Source organism: Lichenostomus cassidix, chromosome 14 (assembly GCF_008360975.1).
Source record: "Lichenostomus cassidix isolate B80296 chromosome 14, HeHo_3.0, whole genome shotgun sequence".
NCBI classification, from domain to species: Eukaryota; Metazoa; Chordata; class Aves; order Passeriformes; family Meliphagidae; genus Lichenostomus; species Lichenostomus cassidix.
Window position 1 is genome coordinate 14,827,130 of NC_139495.1, and position 21,347 is coordinate 14,848,476.

Genomic DNA, 21,347 nt, shown 5'->3' on the forward strand with positions numbered 1-21,347 from the left:
TGGAGAAATTATTTTTTCCTTCCATCTGCCTGCTTCATCTGAATCCAGGCTTGGTTGTTTCTGGCTTCTATCTGAGGCTTCCTGTGAGCAGAGGGGTCTGGGAAGGACCAGACCCAGTGGCATTTCTCCAAGTGAGGGTTTTTATGAAACAGAGAGAAGCTGGAGTGAGGGGCTGTGGCTGCCTGTGGTCAGAGGAGGAGGATTTGGAATGCCCAGTGTCCTTCCACCATGTCTCTCTCCCAGTTCCCAGATCTGGGGGGAACCTTGTGAGCCCCTGATTTGCTGGAACTTGGGGCTCTGAGCAAGGTCATGCTCAGTGCAGCCTTTGGTGGGAAAGCTGCTTACGCGGGTGGGACAGGTGAGTCAGTGGCTTCCTCCTCATTTTCCATCATAATCCCACTCTCTGGAGCGAGGCGAGCTGCCTTCCTGCTCCCTTGAAGCCTCCTGGATCTGCCTGTGTTTCTCTCATCTTTGCTGGTTGCTGTTGGAGCCTTCCTGAGAAGATCCTTCCTCTCCAGGCCACGGTCACCGAGCTGGGCAGGAAGGAGCAGGCTGCTCCCAGTTTCTGTCACATTTGCTGTTTGGAGTGTTGACACTTGCCTTGCATTTAGCAGTGGCAGCTGAGGAAGCCAAGAGAGGCAGAAGAGCTGCTGCCTGCTCATGAGAAACATTTAACTCTTGCCCTCACAGCTCCCGTTCCCGTGTGCTGGCAGTTCTCGGGTTGGCTGATAGGAAATGCCAGTGGTGTTCCCAAAATTTCTTGGTGTTCAGTGGCTTAAAAGATGAGGAGGGTTTTTGTGTGCCATTTCCTCTTGCTCTGGAAGAGAAAAATGCTGCTGCCCTGGTGCCTAGGCAGAAGGGAGAAGGGGGAGCCCTGGCAAGGAAATAGGATCCAGAGAAATGTGTCACCAGCAGAAAGAGCAATTGTTTTCCTGCATTTCCATGGCAGAGCCTTGTCCTGTTCAGGCAGCCTGTGTTTGACAGCCAAGATAATACATTTATATTGATGTAATTAGCGGGACGTGGAGTTTGCTGAATGGCTTGGGGGCAGCCTGCTTTTCAGGCTAACTCCAGCAAATAGATCAGGGAGGATTGGAAAGCTGCCGGGGGTTGCTGGAATTGGCCCGTTGGGTTTCTGGAGGTTGAATACATAACTGCTGATATTTCCTATTGTGCTGTACCCTGCCTATTTGAAAAGAAAATAACTCAAGGGAACATGGGGCTATTTTTGCCAGCTTGAGATGATCAAGTTTGATTTCTAAAAACTGAAGCCGAGTCTTTAGGCTTGCACATTAAAACCAGTGTTGGAACCATATCTCTGTGCCTCCACAAATGCGTGCCTCCACACTTTGCCAACGGTGTAAACTCTAATGCATGTTCATAGAAAAAGAGCTTTTCTGTTCCTGCAGTGCAGCCCCTTTTGTAGGAAATGCTGTGTGCCTGAGCAGGCTCAGCATCAGGGACTGTGACAGTGACACTGTGACAGGGGACTGAGCTGGTGTCCTTCCCCAGCCCTGGTGTGAACAACCCTTGCCAAATCTCAGTATTATCAATGCACTCTCAATTTGGTGAAATAGAGACCAAGGCCTTACAAAAAGCAGTTGTCCCTTCCAGTGATGCTGCCCAGCTGCATTTCTAACATGGGTTTTGTGGCACCAAAGTTTCCCTTTTGGCATCTTGTTCCCAGTCCCAGCCCGGGTGATTTCAGTTTGCTGAGGATCTCACAGGCAGCTTCCCAACTTGTGTCCTTCTGCTCTTGTAATGAAAAGGTTTGCAGAGAAAGTGGCTCATGGACAACTTTGCTGGGCAAAGATCCTCAGCGCCAGGGTCCTTGTGTGCTGAGCTCTGTCCTCTCCTTTGGCAGCTCTGCAATCCACAGAGGCCGCATCACTGCTGTGGTCAAGATCTTAGTTTCCAACTTGCCCCTGCCAGTCTCCTTCCTGCAGACTCTGGCAGGCAGGCAGAGCTTGGCAAGTCCTTGGAATTCCAGCCTAGCCCAGCAGATTTGTGCTCAGCTGCTGGATGCTGAGTGCATTCCCTCCCTATCCCATGGTACATGAACACATCACCTGCAGGGAAAATGATGCGATGTGGCACTTGTGGGGTGCTCTGTCCTTTGGTGTTGGGTTCACTCCGTCATTAGCTCTCCTGAATCTTCAGCCTTTCCAGTGCAGGAGCAGCTTAGTGACTGCCTTGGAGGTGCTGTGGGCCTGCAGTTCCCTGTGTAGCTGCCCAGACCCTTGGGCTAGAAGGATCAGTGTGGTCCTTTTGAACATGAATCAGTCCCTTATTTACTTTTTATTGGTCGCTCAGTGGTGTGCATTTGGCCATGTCCCTCAGTTGCCCATTTCATACACCCTCCCTTTGCTGCTCTTGTTCCATTAGCAGCACCTATCCAGGTGTTCACCACAGGGCATCTTTTCACCACTGCCTGGAATTGTCAGTGGTGGGGAGTGCTGGAAGAGAAAAGCTCTTTGTGAATTTACCATCATCTGTCTACCCTAGGGGTATCACGCTGCATCTGATGGGATGGCTGTGGGGACAATGGGCAAAGTGAGGGGCAGAATGAGGTCTCTTGCTCTGCTATGCTCCTAAAGAGGCTCAGTGATCACATGGTGCTAGCTGAATCCTTATTTTTGTGCTCCCTCCCCAACCTAAAACAGAGGGAGAGTCTGCTGGAGGGCCAGACACTTATGGACAATGATTCTTGTTGCCTCCATCTGCTAAAATCCTATCCCAAAGGAGACAGCAGTTTCCCAAAGCAGGAATTTCATTAAAACAGGTTGTTTTGAGAGCAGAGAATATGAAGGAGGAAGGGGAAATATCTCGGAGGAGGGAGGTTTGCCGAGGCAACTACTCAAACGTCATAGCTTCTGGGGGTGGGATGGGCACGTTTGGCATAATCAGAGGAATTTGTACTTCAGAATCTCCAGGAGATGTAACTGCTAATGATGTCCTGGCTATGCAGAGTAATTAACATCTGTTTCTGTATTTGAACATTCAGGCAGCGTGCCCCGCCAGACATCACTGCGTTCCCATCCAGCCCCTCGGGACATCCTGGCCTGTTGCTAATTGTCGAGAGCTGTCCAGAGTCCTTCTCCATACAACCCTGCTGTGCTCCATCCCGCTGTGTTCCTGAGGTGTGGCATTCCCTGCTCTGATGACAGCTCGCACCAGGATGCTGAGCAGCAGCCACCGGCAGGGTGTGAGGCCAGTGGTGGGCATGGAGCTATAAAGTCACGGCCAAAGGTTCTGAGAGCACGAGTGAAGAGTCTGAGCTGCCCCAAGAGCTGTCTCCAGGTGGGACCAAGCTCCAGCTGGATGTCGTGGGAAGCACAGAGCCTTCTGCGAGCTGGAGTTCAAGGAGATGCTGATTGAGGGACCAAAAATGTGAGGTTGGTTGTCTCTGCTGGTGCAATGCTGATGGGCCTGGAGTCTCAGCAGTCATTTATTCTTACGAGCTTTTTTTCTCTCTCTGTCCAGCAGCTTGGGACAGCAGCTGCTCCTTCTAGGTTTGGTGTGCTCCCAGTGCTCAGTGCAGGGACCTTCTAGCATGCTCCTCCAGCTGGGCCACTCTGCAGGTGCCAGCATTGGCTGCTCAGGTCCAGGGACACCAGGCTGACCCCACACCGACTGGCACTGGACCTGCCGAGCAGGAATTGTGTTGGGTGAGAGAATTTTCTGACTCAGCTGGCTATGAGCTGGGCTGGGCTGGGCTGGGCTGGGCTGGGAGGGGCTGGAAGGAAGGACCTTCTCTCCTCTGGTTTTGTGAGCACAGTTACCCCGCTTCATGTCTCTCATGCCTCTCGTTCTTGTCTTTCTTCCTTGTTTGAATTCCTTCTTTGAGTGTTTCCGTGCTGTCTGTGTGATGGCCACGTGCTCAGGTGTGTGGGGATACTGATGGCCCGTGGTTTTCTCACAGTGAAGAAGAAACTGTGAGAGTGGAAGAGAAATTGTGGGGTCTTCCAGCACCTCACAATCTTAAGCAGTGGAAATTTGACTGTCCCAGGGAGTGTTTGAGGCAGTGCCAGGGCAGGGCAATAAATTAAGAAACTGTGTTGCTTTGCCTGCAGTAACCACAGAGCTGTGGCAGCTCCCAGCCCTGCAGTGGGACAGAGAGCTGACTGTGTTGTGCCTCATGTGGCTGGGCTGCTTTCAGCCTGGGCATTCAGAACCTGGGCTGTGGAGGCAGGACGAGGTGCTGGGAAGCCAGTCTGAGCTGGGACCTTCAGGATACGCTTGCAGTGTGTTGTCCTTGGGTTCAAATGATCCAGGCTGATGTGGCCTCATCCAGGTGGGGGCTTTGGATTAATCACATGGACACAGTGCTTGCTGTGTGTTGGCCCATTTGGCCTGCCTGGATGTTTATGGACTAGCTGGAGTCTCTGTGTGATTTTGAAGTCCAGCCATAGCAGAAGGTCTGCAGGAATCTCTGCTAGCTTTGGTCAGTGAAGCCAGGCCATGAGCACTGTGGTGTTTGGGTGGTGACTGTCATCAGGCATGTGTTGGCCAGATCTGCACCATGGCTTGTTCTCAGGGGTGAGAGGGATGAGGTTCCTGCCCTTTGACCTGTTTTGATGCAGCCTTGGAATGTCTTTCAAAAGCTGCTGCCCTTGTTCCTGTTGCCTGACCTTGCCAGTCTTAGCAAGCAGAGCCTGCTGGAGGGGAGGCTGGGGGTCTGCAGCAGCACACAAGGCTCAGGCAGCTGGATGTGTCTTGCAAGGCATTTGGGAGTGACTCCAGTAACATGATCTCCACTCCATCTGCCCGTTTGGTTCAGGATGCAGCCAGCAGCCCTTGGTTAAAGCCCAGCTCTCTCCCTGTGCTGGAGGTACCACAGGTGGCCTGGCTGGCTTTGCTCTAGCATTATTCAAACCATCTGCATTGTGTTTTAGCTCTCTCTGAGTACAGCCTTTTCCTCATATGACCATTGTGTTTGTTCAAATGACTGTTCTCAGAAAATATTGCTGAAGGTGTGTGTAACTGAACACATCCTACAATTCCAGCTGTACTGGTGTAGCTGAAGAGGAGCCACTTGTGATGGAGACAGTAAGCCAGTAAAACTGCTCTGGTGAGGAGAGGGGAGGGTTGTGCTGGTGTCAGGCACTGTTTTGTCTGTATCACTTCATTGTACCAGGTGTTACTCCACACCTATAGTTTCAATACAGTATGATCTCCTAACAGAAGCAATGACATGGCTACCACATCAGTGTGCAGGAGGATTAATGTGTTTTTTAGGTGTCATCTGGAGGTGGAAAGGGGTAAACATTAAAGTGGTGCTTTTCCATTAAATGATTGTGCTGAGCTGTGCTTCCCTGTTGCCCAGAGAAGCTGTGACTGCCCCATGCCTGGAAATGTCCAAGGCCAGGCTGGGTGGGGCTTGGAGCACCCTGTTCTTAGTGGAAGGTGGCAGGGAAGGTGGAATGAGATAGGCTTTAAGATTCCCTCCAACCCAAACCATTGTGTGATTCTCTGATTCTAGAAAAGAAACATCCTCTCTGCCCTCCGAGTCTGTCCCACCTCCCTGTTGTCTCCTGGTTCCCTGTGCTCCTGGGGAAGGCAGGAGCCTCTTGTGCAGCTCTCAGCAGTTCTTCTGCTTTTATCTCCTGGTTGTTTGTGATGGAAATACCAAATGGCACCGTTGTCTGTTAGGCTTCTCCCACCTCTGCGCTTGCCTGAGGCACAGCCAAAGATGTGTTGGCTTAAATCTAGGCCAGTTGGTTGGAAATTGGGACGTGGTGCCTGATGAAAGCCAGGGAAGGCCAAATTACATAAAAATGGTAGAAGGAGACACCCAGGTGCTGCTGCCTGTGTGGCTTGGGCAGGGCACTGCAGTGAGGACTGGAGCTCACTCAAGGAGGGGATGCAGCTGGATGTGGCTTGGGCAAATGATATATTTACTGTCTGTCTAATGTGTGTTAGAATTAAAGCTGTGGCTGGAGTGTCTGGGGACAGTGTTCTCAGGGGACATCTCCTCCACCTCCTGCTTCTCAGACTTTGCTTCCCAAGTCCATGCCCTGGGTTTTCACTGGCTGTGAGACTGTTTCTTGCTGCAATTCTCTTCCCCTCCCTTCTGCAGTGGCCAGCTCTTCATCTGCTTATCTGTCAGCTTAGCATGATCTGAAGATACAATCCCTGCTGTCCTTTTGGGAATGACCTCGTGTTTGTGCTATGTCTGGGCCGCTGTGAATTTGGGTTGCTGAGTGATTGGGAGGAAGGAACTTCATGGGTCATCAAGTCCAGTTCCCTGCTGCTGAAGACAGGCAGTCATCTCATGCAGGTCATGAACTTGTCCAGGAACTAATTGTTGGAACTCACGCTGTGCTTTTTTCCTCAGTGCTTCTGGAGCAGCTGGTCCAGAGATCTGCTCTTGGAAAGGTTAGAAATCCTCCTCACACTTCCAGTGTCCACTTTTCCTGGGTTGGTCTGTTGTGCCTGTGTCATTGCAGAGTGTCAGCTTGCAGATGAGATGATGACTTGCACATTTCTTTCCTTCCCTGGTCCTCTGTGACCTTTATGTCCTGCAGCAGTTGTGGCTCTGGATGGAGATTTGTCCTGAGAAATGTGTTGAAGGCTTTTTTGTTTTCGCATTTGGGCAGGTTGGGTTGGCTGGGCCCATTTGTTTCTGTGTTGTGCTTTTGAGTGTTTCAAGTGCAGGTGGAGCTGTGAGCTGCACAGTTTGTGAATGTTAGTGAGTACAGAAGAGCACTTTTTTTGCTGCTGTCATTTCTGTCTTCTTTTTTAATGTTTGTCCTTGCTACTTGTGCCATCTTGCCCCTTCAGGAGGGAGAGATGTCAGAAACATTTGAATCAAGGTGAACCTGATAAAGCAGTGTATTGAGGAACCAGTGCCTGGCTCTTACTCGTGGCTCTTATTCATGTTTATCTCTAGTTGTGAATGTGCAATAACAACAGTTCTGTTCAGCACAGGCTGGCACAGCCTCAGACAGGAAGATCTGCTGTTTACCAAGCAACACTCTGCTGTAAGTGAGAAAGAGGGGAAAAAAGTGGTTTATTGCTGCTGGGTAGCTCAGAGTGTAGTTAAACCTTTCTGAAAAAAGAGGAAACTAAGAGCACATGTGCTACTCAAGATGCATTTTTCCTGGCAAGGGTCCCATGTGTGTGCTCTTCCTGCAAAGCATCCCTGCGTATGCTCCTTCCCATTAAATCCGTAGCATATTGGGAGCAGGCAGGCAAGAGCTTCCTGTTTTTATAATGCAACTGGTCTCAGCAGGCAGTCTGTCGAGGTGATTTTTCAGCCTGACATCTTTTGTAGCTGGGGCAGCCTGTGAGCTGAGTAGGATGACAGAACTCTGCTGCAAGGATTATAAACACGGGGAGGAAAAGATCTGGAAATGAGATCTGCTGGTAAAGCTTCCCGAGATTGGATGTTGTGGCTTGTGTTGTTTTATTCCTTCCCCTGTGAGTCTCTCTGTGGCATTTCCTTGCTGCTGGTGCAGAGAAGACCGTGCCAGCCCACCCACACTGTGGTGACACTCCGGAGTCACCCACAATTGGCTGGGAATTGCGGGATACACGTGCCTCGTTGCACTTCACTGGAGCAGTGTTAATTGACTTAATAGAGCGCTGCGGTTGTAGGGATTTCGTTGTGTGGGTTTTCTTAAATGTGTGTGCACTCAGACCCTTCTGCTGCAGTGCCATTGTTGCCATTTTCATGCTTGTTCAGAGACTGCTTTGCAGTTGTCAATGGAGATGAGGTTTGAAGTTAACCCTTATTTTGGAAAAAAAAACTTCCTGCTTCTCCCTCTTTTTCTCCCTCTATCTTGTGATTAAGATGTTGATTGCCCCTTCAAATCTGTGTAATCCCTTCTCTCAAAGTGACCAGGATAGATTTCCAGTAGCTCCCTGGATTATCTATCACTGGTTCACAGTGTCCAGTGCAAGGGAGAAGAGGAAACTTTGTTCAGACTCTGGCGGTAGTTGCTTTGTGGCTAAGCTGGCTCTGCAATAAATCTACTTCTCCTATCAATGTTTCACTTCAGGCTTTGGACACCTCTTCCTCTGCCTGCATACTTATGAAGAGTCAGTGCTGGGCATTTAATGCAGCTCAGCCCAACTAAGCTGCTGTGTATGAGTTTCTTCTGGGCCAGAACCAGTTTCAAGGCAGCTGAAAGAATGTAAAGACCTTCAAGCTTGCCTTTGCATGTTGGTGTCTGTGGCCAGAGACATGTGCTGCTGTTCTGGACTTTGTGGCTTGGATTGTGAGATCCTGTTCTGTGCTGGTCTAGGACTCCAGGTTTAATTATCTTGTTACCTCATTAATAGCCCATCTGGAAATCTGCTTCCAGACAGTTCACTTCAGCTAATGATATCTCTGCAAGTGCTGCACCATTCTTATTTCTCACCAAGATCTGGAAAACAGTTCACTTAGAGCTTCCTGTCCCCTCGATTTCCTCCAAGGCCAGAATATCTGACTCTCCTCCCTCAGCCCTCTGCCCCAGAACAAACATTTGGGTGGGTGAGTTTCACCCTTCTCTCCCTTTTCTGTGTCGTCCCATCTGCAGTGCTTGCATCCTCTGACTGCCTATCATCCTCGTGCCTGGCACACCTGAAGACTTTTGGCCCTGGCAGGTAAAGGCAGAGCTTTCTGAGTCCAAACCACAGGGAGCTCTGCGGTGGAGCACAATGGCTGAAAAAGCCTCCCCCATGCTGGCTGAGTGCACCAACCACTGTCCCATCCTTCCTGTTACACCTCTGCCTCGGTGTGTCCTTGGAGGTGCCTTGCCACCCCTCCCTGCCAGAAGCTTTGCAAGAAATTGGAACTTGCTGACACCTTCATTTCCTGCCAAGACTGCAGCACTCGGGCTGGCTTGGCAGGTGAGGGCAGGGAGAAAGAGCAGCAAAACTTTCTATCTTGTCCCCAGCTGTGTGCACGACACCTGCTCAGCACAGAGTGTTCCAGCTTGCTGGCTCTCGCTGCATTTGAGCTGTGGAGCTCTCACTGGGTCGGCATTTGCAGCTTGGATTTCAGTGCTGTGTCTGCCTGAGGTGGGTGTCTTGTTGCTTGTCTCTCTTCCCTTGCTGCCTTCTGGAAGAAGAGGGGTTGTTTGCTCTTCCTCTCTTGGGGTTACTTGTTTTCCCAGGGACATCTCAGCCTGGTGAATTCTAGCCATGCTCTTCTTGGTGCTGGTTCCTGGTTTTGCACATCCTTTTGTCCTGGGAGCTGGGCTGGGACTGGCTGGATCACACAAATGCTTGAGCTCATTTCCCTTCCTTGGCTGGCATGACATCATCAGACACTCCACTCTGCATCCTTAGCTATCCCATGCCTGGCCTGCTCTGTGACTTTATAACCTTCCCAGGCCACCATGTCTCGTGCTGTGCACCTTCCCAGCCCTGCACACCATTCCCCACACCTGGCAGCGTGTGCCTCGTTCAGGGGAGATCTGCTGTGAACAGAGGCAGGATTGGTAGAGGCCCAAGGGTTGGCCATGCCTTCAGGGTGGTTGAAGTGGTCTCCTCCAGCTCTTCCAGCTGCTCTCATCTGCCCCTGAGCTCCTTGGTGTTTGAGAGTGTGTGTGAGTCACATCCCACACTCCCCAGAGAGGAGGCTGCTCCTCCACGGCTGTGTGTTGGCACTGGACACTGAGAGCTCCCCAAGAGCCCTGGTTTCTCCCTGCCAGCAGCAGGTTACATGGGACTGAGGGCAGACAGCTCCTCCTTCGCTGGTGAAGGTGGTACCAGGTCCCAGCACATCTGGCTGCCCAGGGAATGGGTACAGCCCCGAGGCTGCCAGAGCTCCAGGAGCATTTGGACAATGCTCTCAGGGATGCACAGGGTGGGATTTTGGGGACTCCTGTGCAGGGCCAGGAGTTGAACTCATGATCCTTGTGGGTCCTTTGCAACTCAGGATATTCCATGGATCTCAGTCAGCCCCCAGAGCTCACACAGCAGAGGCAGGAGAAGGGGCTGGTACTTCAGCCTCAGTCCTAGAAGTCTCCTGCAGCTTCCTCTGGGCACAGCTTTGAGGGTTGTATTTCCCTCAGGTACATGGTGTGCCTTCTCCTGGGCCAGTTGCTGGCCCACACCTCAGACCACAGCTGTCTGGAATTCAGTAGGTCTGATGGTATTTTCATTCCTGGGTCTTCCCTGGAACAAGGAAGTAGCTCAGAACTGGCTTTATTTATAGGTTGGGGGAATGGAGGAATTAATGAAGTGGCAAAGTCTTGTCCCTGAGTTTGCAAGGCTGAGAAGCAAGAGAGAGACTGGAAAATTCAAGCAGGAGCAAAGCTGGCTTGTGTCACATGGATCAATAAATTACTAGGAATAGAGTGGGGGATATCCCATCACAAGGAGGAGCTGCTGCACATGAGAGCAGGTGGGGTGACTCTGCCTCACTGGTTTCCTTAGGGGCTGCAGCAGCTCCAGGGACCTCTGTCTCTTCTTTCTGCTGTGTGCCAAAGGGAAGAGCTTGGGGCTGATCCTAGGAAAAGTTGATCCTGCAACTTCCTAGACGCATTGAAACACATGGGCTAGTTCCCTTTTTTTTTTTTTTTTTTTTAGTTTTTTGCTCTCTTCAGAGCCAAAACCTACTTTGAAGCTGGAGGGAAGGAAAGGGGGTTGGGTAGATCCCCACCCTTCCTGCCTGCTCTGCTGTGACAGGAGAGCTGGGGCTGAAGGGTCAGCACTGCTCACTGATGAGGAGAAATAGGGTTATCTGGAAACATCCAGGCAGCTGCTTTGCTGTCCTGACAGCGGGAGGAAGCTCCATGGGACAGCTTTGCCCTCCAACACGCTGTGCATGCCTGCTGCTCAGGGTCTGGCGGGGAATTTGAGGAAAGGTCTGCATCACATACCACAGATCAGGGTAAGTGGCTATGGAGGGGCTTGGGGGCGGTGAAATCAAACCTGGTTTTATTTTGGTAGTGATATTTTGGGACCAGTTACACAGCAGCAGTTGAAATCTGGTAATTATTGCAGCTGCAAGGGGCAGAAAACCAAAATCCAAACTCAGCATCTTGCTAAGGTGCTTAACTGTTAATTTCCATAAGTGAGATCCACCCTTCTCAAGACACTTCAATCTGTTCACATTGTTGCTTCCTCTCCAGATTAGATAGGTGGAAGCAGTGCTTTATTAATTAGAGGAAAAATCCTGCTCCCTCCTGCCAAGGCAGAGGAACTCTTGGCAGTTTGCTCCCTTTTAGTGACTGAAGCCTCCCCTGTTGCGCCACCTGCCTACAGGGCATCTCCCTGCCCAGTGGCAGAAATTCCTCAAAAATAAGGCTGAGTGCTTCCAGAGGGGCTTTCTTCTTCTTTAACTGACCTCTTCCCTTGCTGGGGTGCAGTTTTTATTCTCACCTTGACTTCTTGGAAGCTCCTCATTTGCTTAGTGTTGGCCAGAGGCGTTTTGGGGCTCAGCATGGTGAGCACGTACATGCTTTGCATTGGGCTGTAATGCTATTGCCACTCCTGTTCTCAAACTGGTTGGCCCTCTCCCCACCTTGGGTCAATCATCCCCCTCCAATATCATTCATTGGCTGCTCTCACCTGGCATGAGGGTGACCCTGAGGAGAAGGATTTACTGCTTTGCCTGGAGAAATCCGATTTCACGCAGTGCTCACAGCCAAGCAGCCCAGTTAGACCAGACAGTCTCGGAGATCACTCCGACTTAGCTAGGTTATCCTCCACCTATTTATAGCTCTCTTCCTCTCCCAACTCCACCCACCGTGGGGTTTTACTGCAGGTTTTAAAGCAGGACTCCCAGCCTTTCCTCTCCCTGCAGAGTGGAGCTACCTGTTCCCATTCCCTGGTGTGGAGCTGGCAGAGGAGACAGGCCAGGAGAGCAGCACCACGTTGGGAGCCAGCAGTGATGCGGGCAGCAGGCATGTCTGTCTCTCTCCTCTTGGGATGAGCTAAAACTGGTGTTCCCATGGGCAGGAGGAGGAAGCAAAGGGTTCCGCTTTACCAGCTGGAGGAAGTGGTCTTGAACAAGGCTGTGGAATTGCTTTATGTGGCAGTTTAACCCAACTCGAGTGGGGAAAAGGCTGTTGACGCCTGGGCATCCTTCCTGTGTTTGGCTCAGCCTGCAGTGAGGGGCTGTTCTACCCATCTTGCCTTTATTTATCTACTTTATCATGGTAGAACCTGAGTTTTGAGGTGAGAGACAGTTTGTTCTTCTAGCAGGTGGCAGAGTTGCATCCCCCGTGCCTTTGCTGCTGGAGCCCTTATGGCCCCAGGATGGGGCAGAAAAGCCAGAGATACCACAGGTGTGGGATGACTGATGTCTCCAGTTAGACTGAGCTGATGATGCTTGGAAGTGCTCTTCCCGTCACATTGTATCCCTTTCATTTTGCCAGAAAATCAGATTTGTTACAAATTAACTGCTTGAATAGCAGGAAATGAGAGGGAAGTGCCAAGGATCCACTTTGGCTGGATCTGCAGAAATCAGGGAAACCTTGCTGTTGGGCATCGGGGATGTAGGGCTGGTCCACAGCAGTGAGGCAGACCAATTAAAATGAGGAGATAGGGAAAACTGTTTTCTTGGGCTTTTTTTCAGATACATTTGGTTAGTCCAGGCTTTTCAGGCTACAGAGACCATGACAGAGCAGTTAGCATTCTTCAGTTAATGACCTAATGCAGGCACATTCTGGTATTGAGCTTGTAGCAAAATTGCACCTGCTCCTTGAGCTGCTGCTTTTGAGAGTCTATTATCTATCAAGGCCTTTCTTGATCCCTTAGATCAATCCTGGGATTGAAAAACTGTATTTTAGGACTCCTCATTTCAGCCTTTTTACGGCAAAAGTCGTTTCTTCGCAAAGGTCTTTCTGTGGTTCATTTATCTCCTTAAATCCTGGTGGGTAATTGAATAAGCTCAGCTGTGCTAATTTTTCCGTCTTCCTTGTTTCTTCTTTTTTGCTCTGTTAAATGTTACCTTGATCCATTGCTCCTGATGTGCATCCAGATTGTCCTGCCTTTTTACTTGAAGGAGATATGTGTGTGTGTTTAAACTTCCTTGAATACTAGAGGACATGAAATGTTTCTGGAGTTTAATTGTGAGGATGCTTGAAGAATAAATTCCAAAAAGTAGTAAAGAGAGAGGGAGAGAAGGAGGAGCAAAGCCCCAGACCTGCTTCTGTGGGTAGGGGTGTGCTCAGGATCAGCTAAAAATTGGCTGGAGCTGAAAGTAAATGCAGAAAATACTTGTACAGATCCGCAATCTGTCCAGTTCCAGCCTTACTGGGATGTCAGGGGGAAAAAGGAAAAGAGGGATATTTTATTTTACATACAAGCACACAAGCCATCCAGTCCTTGTAGCTGAGGTAACTAAACTGGTGTGCCAGTAAGAGCTCAGACTAACCTGGGATGTGTGGGGTCCCCAAGGGCTGTTGGTTTGGGCTCCAGGTGGGCCTGGCTTGTCCTGTTTTCTGCTTCTTTCCCATGTGTGAAGGGCTTTGTGCTGGCCTCTGCTGTGCTTCCTTCCATCAGTTGGTGCTTTCCTGTGCCTGGGAACTCCTGGTGCTTAACTTGACGAGAACCTCTTCTAGAACCCCCAGACTCCCCACCTCCAGCAGCAAAAGCGGGATTCACTGACAGAGCCATTCCCATCCTAGTGAGCACTGGGATGGAGACCCTGGTCAGAGCATGCATTAAAGGCTTTAGAACTGGAGGGTTGTTGCTGAAATCATGCCTTATCTTTCTCTCTTTTTCTTTTCTTTTTTTCCCCTTTCTCTGTGTTTGTTTGTTGTTTTGTTTTTTTCCCAACTCTGATCAGAACCGACCTTCCTTTCTCCAGCGTGCTGGGATCTTTGCCACAGCCCATGCCGCAGCACCTCGCCCGTTCCACCCGAGCCGCCCATGCCACTGGCTTGGACCTAACCTAGGCTCAATCTCAGCGTGGCCTGGGTAGGGGGGAACCATGGGGAGCTCTGCCTCATCGCTGGCCGCAGAGACGGAGTCGGACCATGGCTTCAGTAGCTCGCCCTACCCGGGGCACCCAGCCGTGGGCTGGTATAGGAGCAGTCCCGGTGGCCCCGTGTGGGAAAGTGCCCTTATAACGCGGCAGCACCAGCACTTACAGCACCGGCTGCGAAGGTAAGGAGGAGGGGAAGGAGCCTGCTCACCTGCTCACCTGCTCACCTCTCCGCTTCAGTCCGGCGCTGCCTTTAGCTCACGAGTTGCTTTGCATCCTGTTGAGTATTGGGTCTCTTCACTCAGAGGCTCTGTTTGGTTCCTTGGGAAGCTACAGCCAAATTCCCACCAATCTGAGTGATGCCAAGCCCTGTCCTTTATACAGGGTGGCTGATATCTCCTGCAGAAGGGACTGCAGGACTCATGCCAGCTCTTCCTCACTCACCTAAATTGTCAGGGTGGCTGCCTGGGAATGGGATTTCAGTTCCTTGTTTGCCGTGTTCTTGTGGCTCCTCTTCTTTCCGATCTCCCAACCACACTGTAGTGTCACAGGTGGAGGATTGTGTCTCCAGGTTGGGTAGCAATAAGTTGCAAGAGTTTCTGAACTCAGAAGAGTGAGAGAAGCTGTTTTCATGCAAAAGTAGTGAAATGCTTTGAATAACAGATCCATGGAAATGAAACACACCAAAACAGAATTACTCTTAAAAACAGATTAGTGTTTCCAGCCCTCAATTCCTATTGCACCTTGGTGAAATCAGTACCTCATATGTGTCTCTGAGCCTTTGCTTCTGTCCCTTCCACATCAGCCCCTTGCAGTGAGGAGTTTCTCTTATTTTTGGAAGGCTGGTGTCCTGTATTCAGTCTCTGACAGGTGGAGAGATTTGTCAAAAAGCATCTAAAACCCCTCTGCCTGGGGGCTTGGCTACAGAGGCTGCCGTGTTTTGTGCTGATAACGTTTGAGCCTTTGCCTAATGCCTGCTTTGTGTGGACTCCAGCCTGGATGGTGTCTGTACCTGCTTCAGTCTGTTTTAGAGCTGCTGGTGGTTTAGCAATAGCTGCTTGCTTTGAGTGTCCCTAGGCTGTCGTGGCTTTCCCCTGGAGGCATTTGCTGTGATAATGGTGCAGTATCTGTGGCGTAGTCCTCGTTTTCCTGCCTTCCTGCCGCTATAAGGCCCAGGATATGTTTCCCAGGCTTTGGTGCATGACTCTGAGAGCCTCCCAGCAATGTCAGGCTCTGCTCCTTTCTGGACCTGTCTTGGGTCTTCTTGTTGAGCTGAGAACAGTGTGAAACTAATTAGTTGTTGTCTTCACTCTCTAACATAAGGCTTGAGTACCTTTAAAAAAGATATTTTGTGCAGTTCCCAAATTCTGTTGCTGTGTGTGCCAACCTGTGGCTGGTCCACAGCTATGATCAGTAACCTGTGCTGTGCGGGTTTGTCCCCTCTAGTTTAGAGGGATCCCGCAAACAAATCGGGGGCTTTCCTGCAGGATCATCCCTGCTGGACGGTTGGTTTTCCCTCTGTTGCCTTGAGGAGTTGGGGAGGGTGTCTCACTTCACAGATGAACTCCCTGACATGGCCCTGCACAGCCAGAACTGAAATTTAGTGCACAGCTGGCCCTGGGCACTAAAAAAGGTGGTGTCTCTGCAGCCTCGTGTGTGGCAGCTGGGGCTGCCCATGACTCCAAGTCTGTAGCTTGGAGGAGCTCGAGGAACTAAGTGAAATCTTGACGTGTGGAAACAAATTTCCTGAAGAACCAGCCTTGGTGGTGGAGCGGATGTTGGGGCAAGAACAGGAACTGCTGGTCTCGGCGCAGATAACGCCAGTGTCCTGTGGGGACAGGATTGGCTTTTGTGATAATTCCTTATTTCCCCTGCTAAAGGGAGAGCAGAACTCATCCCGACTCAGTGTCGCGTGGTTCCTGGAGACAGGAAAATCACCGGCCATGATTCACTGAGCAGTGAGTTGCGTGGGAAGAACTCGCTCCAGGCAGTGATTATGGAAGTGGGTTCAAAAGACCTGCTGAGATCAGCCAGGCTGCTAGGCATCAAAGAGCCGCCGTTCCCAGGGAACAGTAGGGCCAAGGAGCAGCGGATGATTGGTTTCCAGAAAGGAACAGATAAATATATTCTTTTAAAAAATTAAGTAAGTCAATAGAACAAGTCAGGGTAGGTATCCTGCCTGTACAAGTCCTTGTCCCCGGAGTCGTGTAGTGTAGGAAGGAAGTGGAGTGCTGGGGAGTCAATTTTAGGCTGGGCAGGAGTTCTGGGATAGACTTTGCTTTTCCTGCTGATTTTTTGTCCCTGCCTGCAGCCGCCTTCAAAGCTGATAATGCTTTGGCTGCTGTGGAGCAGCACAGAGCCAAGCTGCTCTGGGCTGTCTCAGGGATGAACACAAACCTTCCTTGGCAGGAAAACAGGGACACAAATACTTAGCGAGTGACTTTGGTTGGTACTTGATGGGGGAGCTGGGGAAGGCATCCCTTATGGTGGGGTGAAAATAAGGGGAGAAATCAGTGTTTGGCTTTCAAGATTTTAGAAGCTAGGAGGAGGCTTCACTGTCTCCTGTTGCCTGAGTGAGGCTGATGGTGTGGAATTCCCTTTCTGCTGAAGACGAGACAGGAGGAAGTAGAAAAAGGGCCTTAGCAGTAGAAGCAGCAGACTTGTGACAACCAGATTAGAGTCCCTGGTCTTTCCTGGACAGGGCTGCGCAGTCTCTTTCTGTGTGTCAGCACTTAAACAGGAGCCTGTCCCTTTCCCGGAAGACACAGCTGCTGAGAGACTGGAGGTACCAGGTGTTGGAGGAATCTGATTGCAGAAACCTCTGCTTAGGGCAAAGATGTTTGGCCTAAATCCATCCCTGGTAGCTGTGTGCAGCCAGACAAATTCTGGCTCAGCTACAAGTCCCCTTGGGCACCATCTTGCTCATGTACTTGAAGGTGCCTGGCCTGGGCTGTTCTTGGGTGGGAGTGTTCAGCTGAGCCTGGGGATCCATCATGGTCAAGCTCCCTGATGTGCCAAACCCTTCCTGGAGCTGGGAGCAGAAGGGGGCAGTGCCACAGGCCCAGTGTTGGCAGCAGGACACAGCTCCATTGCTGTGGCTGCCACACTTGAGTACTTTGGGAATTGTGGGATCATGGTGGTTTCTCCTGCTGCTGCTGGAAGTGGTGGTGGCACCTCTCCAGGATGCATCCCTCCACATCTGTAAGGGGTTAGGAGGCAATCTGGGCTCTAAACTGTTCCCTGATAAGATTTAAGGCAATGTTCCTGTTCACCTACTTGTCAGTCCACAGGATCTGTAAAGAGGGTCCCGTTGAGTACTGAGAACTTCTGGATTTCGCTCTATTTAGGAGAGGCATTTTGGGGAAAGAGTTGCAAGGCCTGTGCAGCTGATCTAAGTGTCTCTGCTCACCACAGCTTCAGTTTGGCTGAAGCTCTCTGAACTCCTTCCTCTTCCAGAGAATATTCATTTTCTGGGCTTTCCCACAGCATTCCGTAAAGGCTTTGTATTTTTCTGTAAAAGCCTTTGCAGAATGAAATACCTCTGGGTCTCAATGACTGTGGAGAGAGGAACACACTCTTTTATTATTCTTTTACTATTCTTATATTTTATTATTATTATATGCTAAAAATATGTAAATCTCCCTGCTTTTAGAGGGAAGTGAGGTGACCTTCTTTTGTTGTTGGCAGCTGGTGGGAGGGCACTTGCTGTGCCACCCTCTCCTCCCCAGAAGCACCACTTACTTCTGGGGAGAAACTCTCAGCAAGCTTGGGTGTTTGTGAGCCCTTGGCTTAAATACATGAACAGCAGCAAGTCAGACCTGCTGGGCAGCATCGCACTGGCCAGTTTTGGGACCTCTGAGCTGTCTTGAGGCTGGTGGAGATGTTAATTATGGGACACTGGCACATGGAAAAGTGACAGGGAGCCGTGTGGAGCGGGACTGTGGCGCTGTGCTGCTCCTTCCCACCCTCCTGTGCTGTGGCACTTCAGCTCTGGGTGCAGCACAAGCAGAAGTGTCTGGAGGACACCAGACAGTTTTAGTCTGGAGAAAGGAGGGCTCAGGGGTGACCTTCTTGCTCTCTACAACTCCCTGACAGGAGGGGGCAGCCAGGCGAGGTTGGGCTCTTCTCCTAGGGAACAAGGGACAGGACAAGGAGAAACAGCCTCAAGTTGTTCCAGGGGAGGTTCAGGTTGGGTGTTGGGAAGAAAGTTCTTCACTGAAAGGGTGATCAGGCCCTGGCATAGGCTGCCCATGGCAGTGGTGGAGTTGCCATCACTGGAGGTGTTCAAAAAGCATGTGGATATGGTACTTGGGGGCATGGGTCACTGGTGGTCTTGGCAGTGCTGGGGGAACAGTTGGAATTGATGTACGTAGAGGGCTTTTCCCAGCTAAATGATTCTGTGTGTTTCCTGTTGGGGAAAGCAGGGCCCAGAAGAGAAGTGAGATGTTTGGGAAGAAAAGCTCCTGGTAAAGCATCAGGTGACTGCAGATCACCTGGTGATCACCTGCTTCTGTTTTCTGTCATCACATCTCAGGAAAGTCTGGCAGCTCAGACCAAAACACAGACCTGGGGTGGGGCAGGCACAGGTCTCTGGGGTTTATCAGCAACCTGCATGGATTTAGTTGGGTGTGCTCAGAGAGTTGATTTTATGCCTTGAAGAATCACAAACTGGTTGGCATTGGAAGGGACTGCTCAGTCCAGCAGGTCCATCTCCCTTCCCAAGCCTCCATGCAAGGAATAGAGATGTGGCTGCGGAAGAGTTGGGGATCACCAACATGTGCTCTGACTGTGTACCCACAGAGGAGGGATGAGGAGGGCAAAAGGGACCACTCTTCCTAACCACGAGGGCACTGCCATCAGCCCTCACATTCAGGACATGCCTGCTCATCACATGGGAGTGGAGCTTGTGTTCCCCAGGTGCTGCAGTGAGGTGGATGCATCCCTGCATGGGTTGTGCTCCCTCTGGAAGCTGCTGTGGTGTTCAGCTGGGATTTGGTAGAGTAAAGATGCTGCAGGTTGTTGTGGATGCCTGTTTGATGTTTGTAACTGTTTGCTCACCAGTTCTCACCAGAGCCCATGGTGTCTGGAGCAGTGTCTCGCTCAAGGAGATGTTGCAGTGCCAAGGAGTTGGCAGCATGGAATGCTGTTTCATCTGCCTGAGGCCCCCAGCTCTGCCCATCTGCTCTCCACACTGGCTGCTCCAGCGGTCACAAAGCCTATTAGATGTTTAAATTTGGGCTATTTATAGCTCTGGAGCCACAGATGACATGTAGGGTGGTGCAGAGCAGCGGAGACCAGAGTTCTCAATAGATCCCCAAATAAACCCTTCCTTTGCTCCCTGCTTGCCCTCCAACCTTCCTCATTTCCATGTCCCACAAGAGCCATCCTGCCTCAAAGGAGGTCAAATCCAGGGCAGAGGCAGCTGGAGCATGTCCTAGTCTTATGCAGCAGGCATGGCTGAAATCTGAGCAGAAATACCTGACCCTCTTGCCTGGATGTTGCTGTCACAGCATGGAGAGCACAGCAGAGCTGTCCCTTCAATAGTGCCAGCCTGGAGAAGGGAAAAACCAGCACCTTTACCTGGTTTGGGGGTGCTTCTGTCTGCAGGAGCTGAGCACTTTTGCTCCAGGAACATGGGTTCAGGTCCTTCTCCAGGTGCAGATGTTGGAGAATTTTGCTCTGGGTGCTCCATTGCATGAAGGAGTTTAGCATCCAATTTTGGCTCTGCATAGATCTATCATTATCATCTCTTTTGGGAAGAGATCCTGGAGATGGAATTTTGCCGTGAAGGAAGCTGATCTCTTGTAATCAGTGCTGTGGGAATGTGTGGTTGGAGGCCTGAGAGAGCCCTTTGGTACTTGGTGTGTTTCTAGGTGTGTTGGGGCTGGGGAGGGAGAGGGATTGGTAGGTGATGAATTTATTGTGTGGTTTTAATTTTTTTTTTTTTTTTTTAATAATTTTAAGAGCAGGGAACAGTAAGAGGAACCAGAGCAGGGTTGTTTTTTTTTTTTTTTTACCCAGAGTAACTCTTGTGCTTTCTTTGGCTGCATAGGGCAGAGCATGGTCTTGTGTCTCATGGCCAATCCCTTGTCCTCCTGAGAGGTGTCACACATGTAGCCTGGAGTTGTGAAATGGTCTCAGTCCTCTGGCAGGAGCTGGTAGATGGATGTGATGACAGCAGGAAGCTCAGGAACCTGGCTGAGCTGCTACAAGCAAGGGGAAAATGTAGAAAAGTGTGTGTTTGGAGGGTTATTTATTCTTCTCCCAGGTGAGATGGAAACCACAAACACTTAACAGTGTGCAGCACCTCTCCTGGAGGGAAATAAGCCTACATTTAACCTCCTGTTGTGGGTTTGTGAGGGGTGGTGAAGGCAGGAATATCCTCCTGCTGTCTGGGTGGGCAGGGAGCTCCCTTCCCTCTCTGCACCCAGCGTTCCCTGGGAGCCCTCCGGAGCCCTTTGCTTCCCTCGGATTACCAGGTACTGCTTGCTGTGAAAGGCACGTGCTGGATTTCTCCAACCAGCAACTTAATCCGGTTTGACACTGGTGGCTCTGGACTGGAGTCTCTGACTAACATGAGTCAGAAACAGCAAGGGGGGGATGCTCAGCGCTGTATCCTCCTCCCTGCAGCCTCCTCCCCCTGTGATCCCCAGCTCCGTGTCCTTGAAAGGCTGCCTTGATCCCAGTGCGCCCAGAGCCTGGTGCTGTGTGTGGAGAGGAGGCTGTGCTGAATGAACCCTCTGCAGGCCTTTGTTCCCTGGGATGAAACACCCCCTAGTGTGGGACTGCTGCCAACAGAAGGGCACAAAGAGGAAAGGGGAGCCCTGCTTGGGTGCTGTTTGCATTTGCCAGGCTGGGCTGCATCTCTCTGTTCCTGCTTGGGGACCCACAACCCACCCAGGTGGCTGAACCATATCAGCCGCTCTATTCAGACAAACTGCCCTGGGCTTTTATTTGACTTGGGCACCTTCCCATGCTTCTCACCCTGCCAGCATTCCCGCTCTGCCTGGCAAGGCACCAGGATCTCAGCCGGCAGCCTGTGCCAGCCAGTGCAGCTCACAGCACCCGCAGGCATCACTGAGTCCCTGTGAGGGGCAGGTGCTCCAGGTCACCGTGAAGGAGGTGTGAAGAACTGATCCGAAGAGAAGGAAGCTGCTCCTGCATTACAGATGGCATTTCTGAGGCTGCAGCAGGACATCCAAACCAGAAGGAAGCTGGAAGTGGAGTGTGAAGGCAGCCCGTAGCCCTTCTGGATGGTTGCAGGATGGGCAGCAGGAGAGCCAGGGCAGTGCAGGGGGTGAGGAGAGTTTGGGTTGCAGGTGCTTGGAGGCTGCCAAGTCAGCAGCTTGCAGGGAGCTGGAGGGGCCTCACCTGCCCTTGCCCAGAGCAGTGCAGAGCTCAGCTGAGTCTGCAGACACTCAGGTTCCAGCCCTGCTGCTCCCAGTGCATTGCATACTGGGGCTTGTGGTTACACAAG

At 51.0% G+C, this 21,347-nt stretch overlaps 1 protein-coding gene across 12 annotated transcripts in view; it reads left to right on the forward strand.

The window, feature by feature from the left end:
• The window catches only part of CAPN15 (calpain 15), a 57,663-nt gene that overhangs the window by 2,651 nt on the left and 33,665 nt on the right, over positions 1-21,347 (forward strand). For 3 of the 12 annotated variants that reach the window (XM_085075176.1, XM_085075166.1, XM_085075173.1), the window contains exons 2-4: positions 3,005-3,395; positions 3,487-3,668; positions 13,733-14,052. In XM_085075176.1, coding sequence (XP_084931302.1) covers positions 13,877-14,052 — 176 coding nt within the window. In that variant the 5' untranslated portion in view covers positions 3,005-3,395; positions 3,487-3,668; positions 13,733-13,876. Of the gene's footprint in view, positions 1-67; positions 359-3,004; positions 3,396-3,483; positions 3,669-6,337; positions 6,379-8,003; positions 8,139-8,251; positions 9,010-10,608; positions 10,829-13,732; positions 14,053-21,347 lie in introns of those variants that run through there. The other 9 variants (XM_085075167.1, XM_085075169.1, XM_085075168.1 and 6 more) reach the window with 9 other exon arrangements.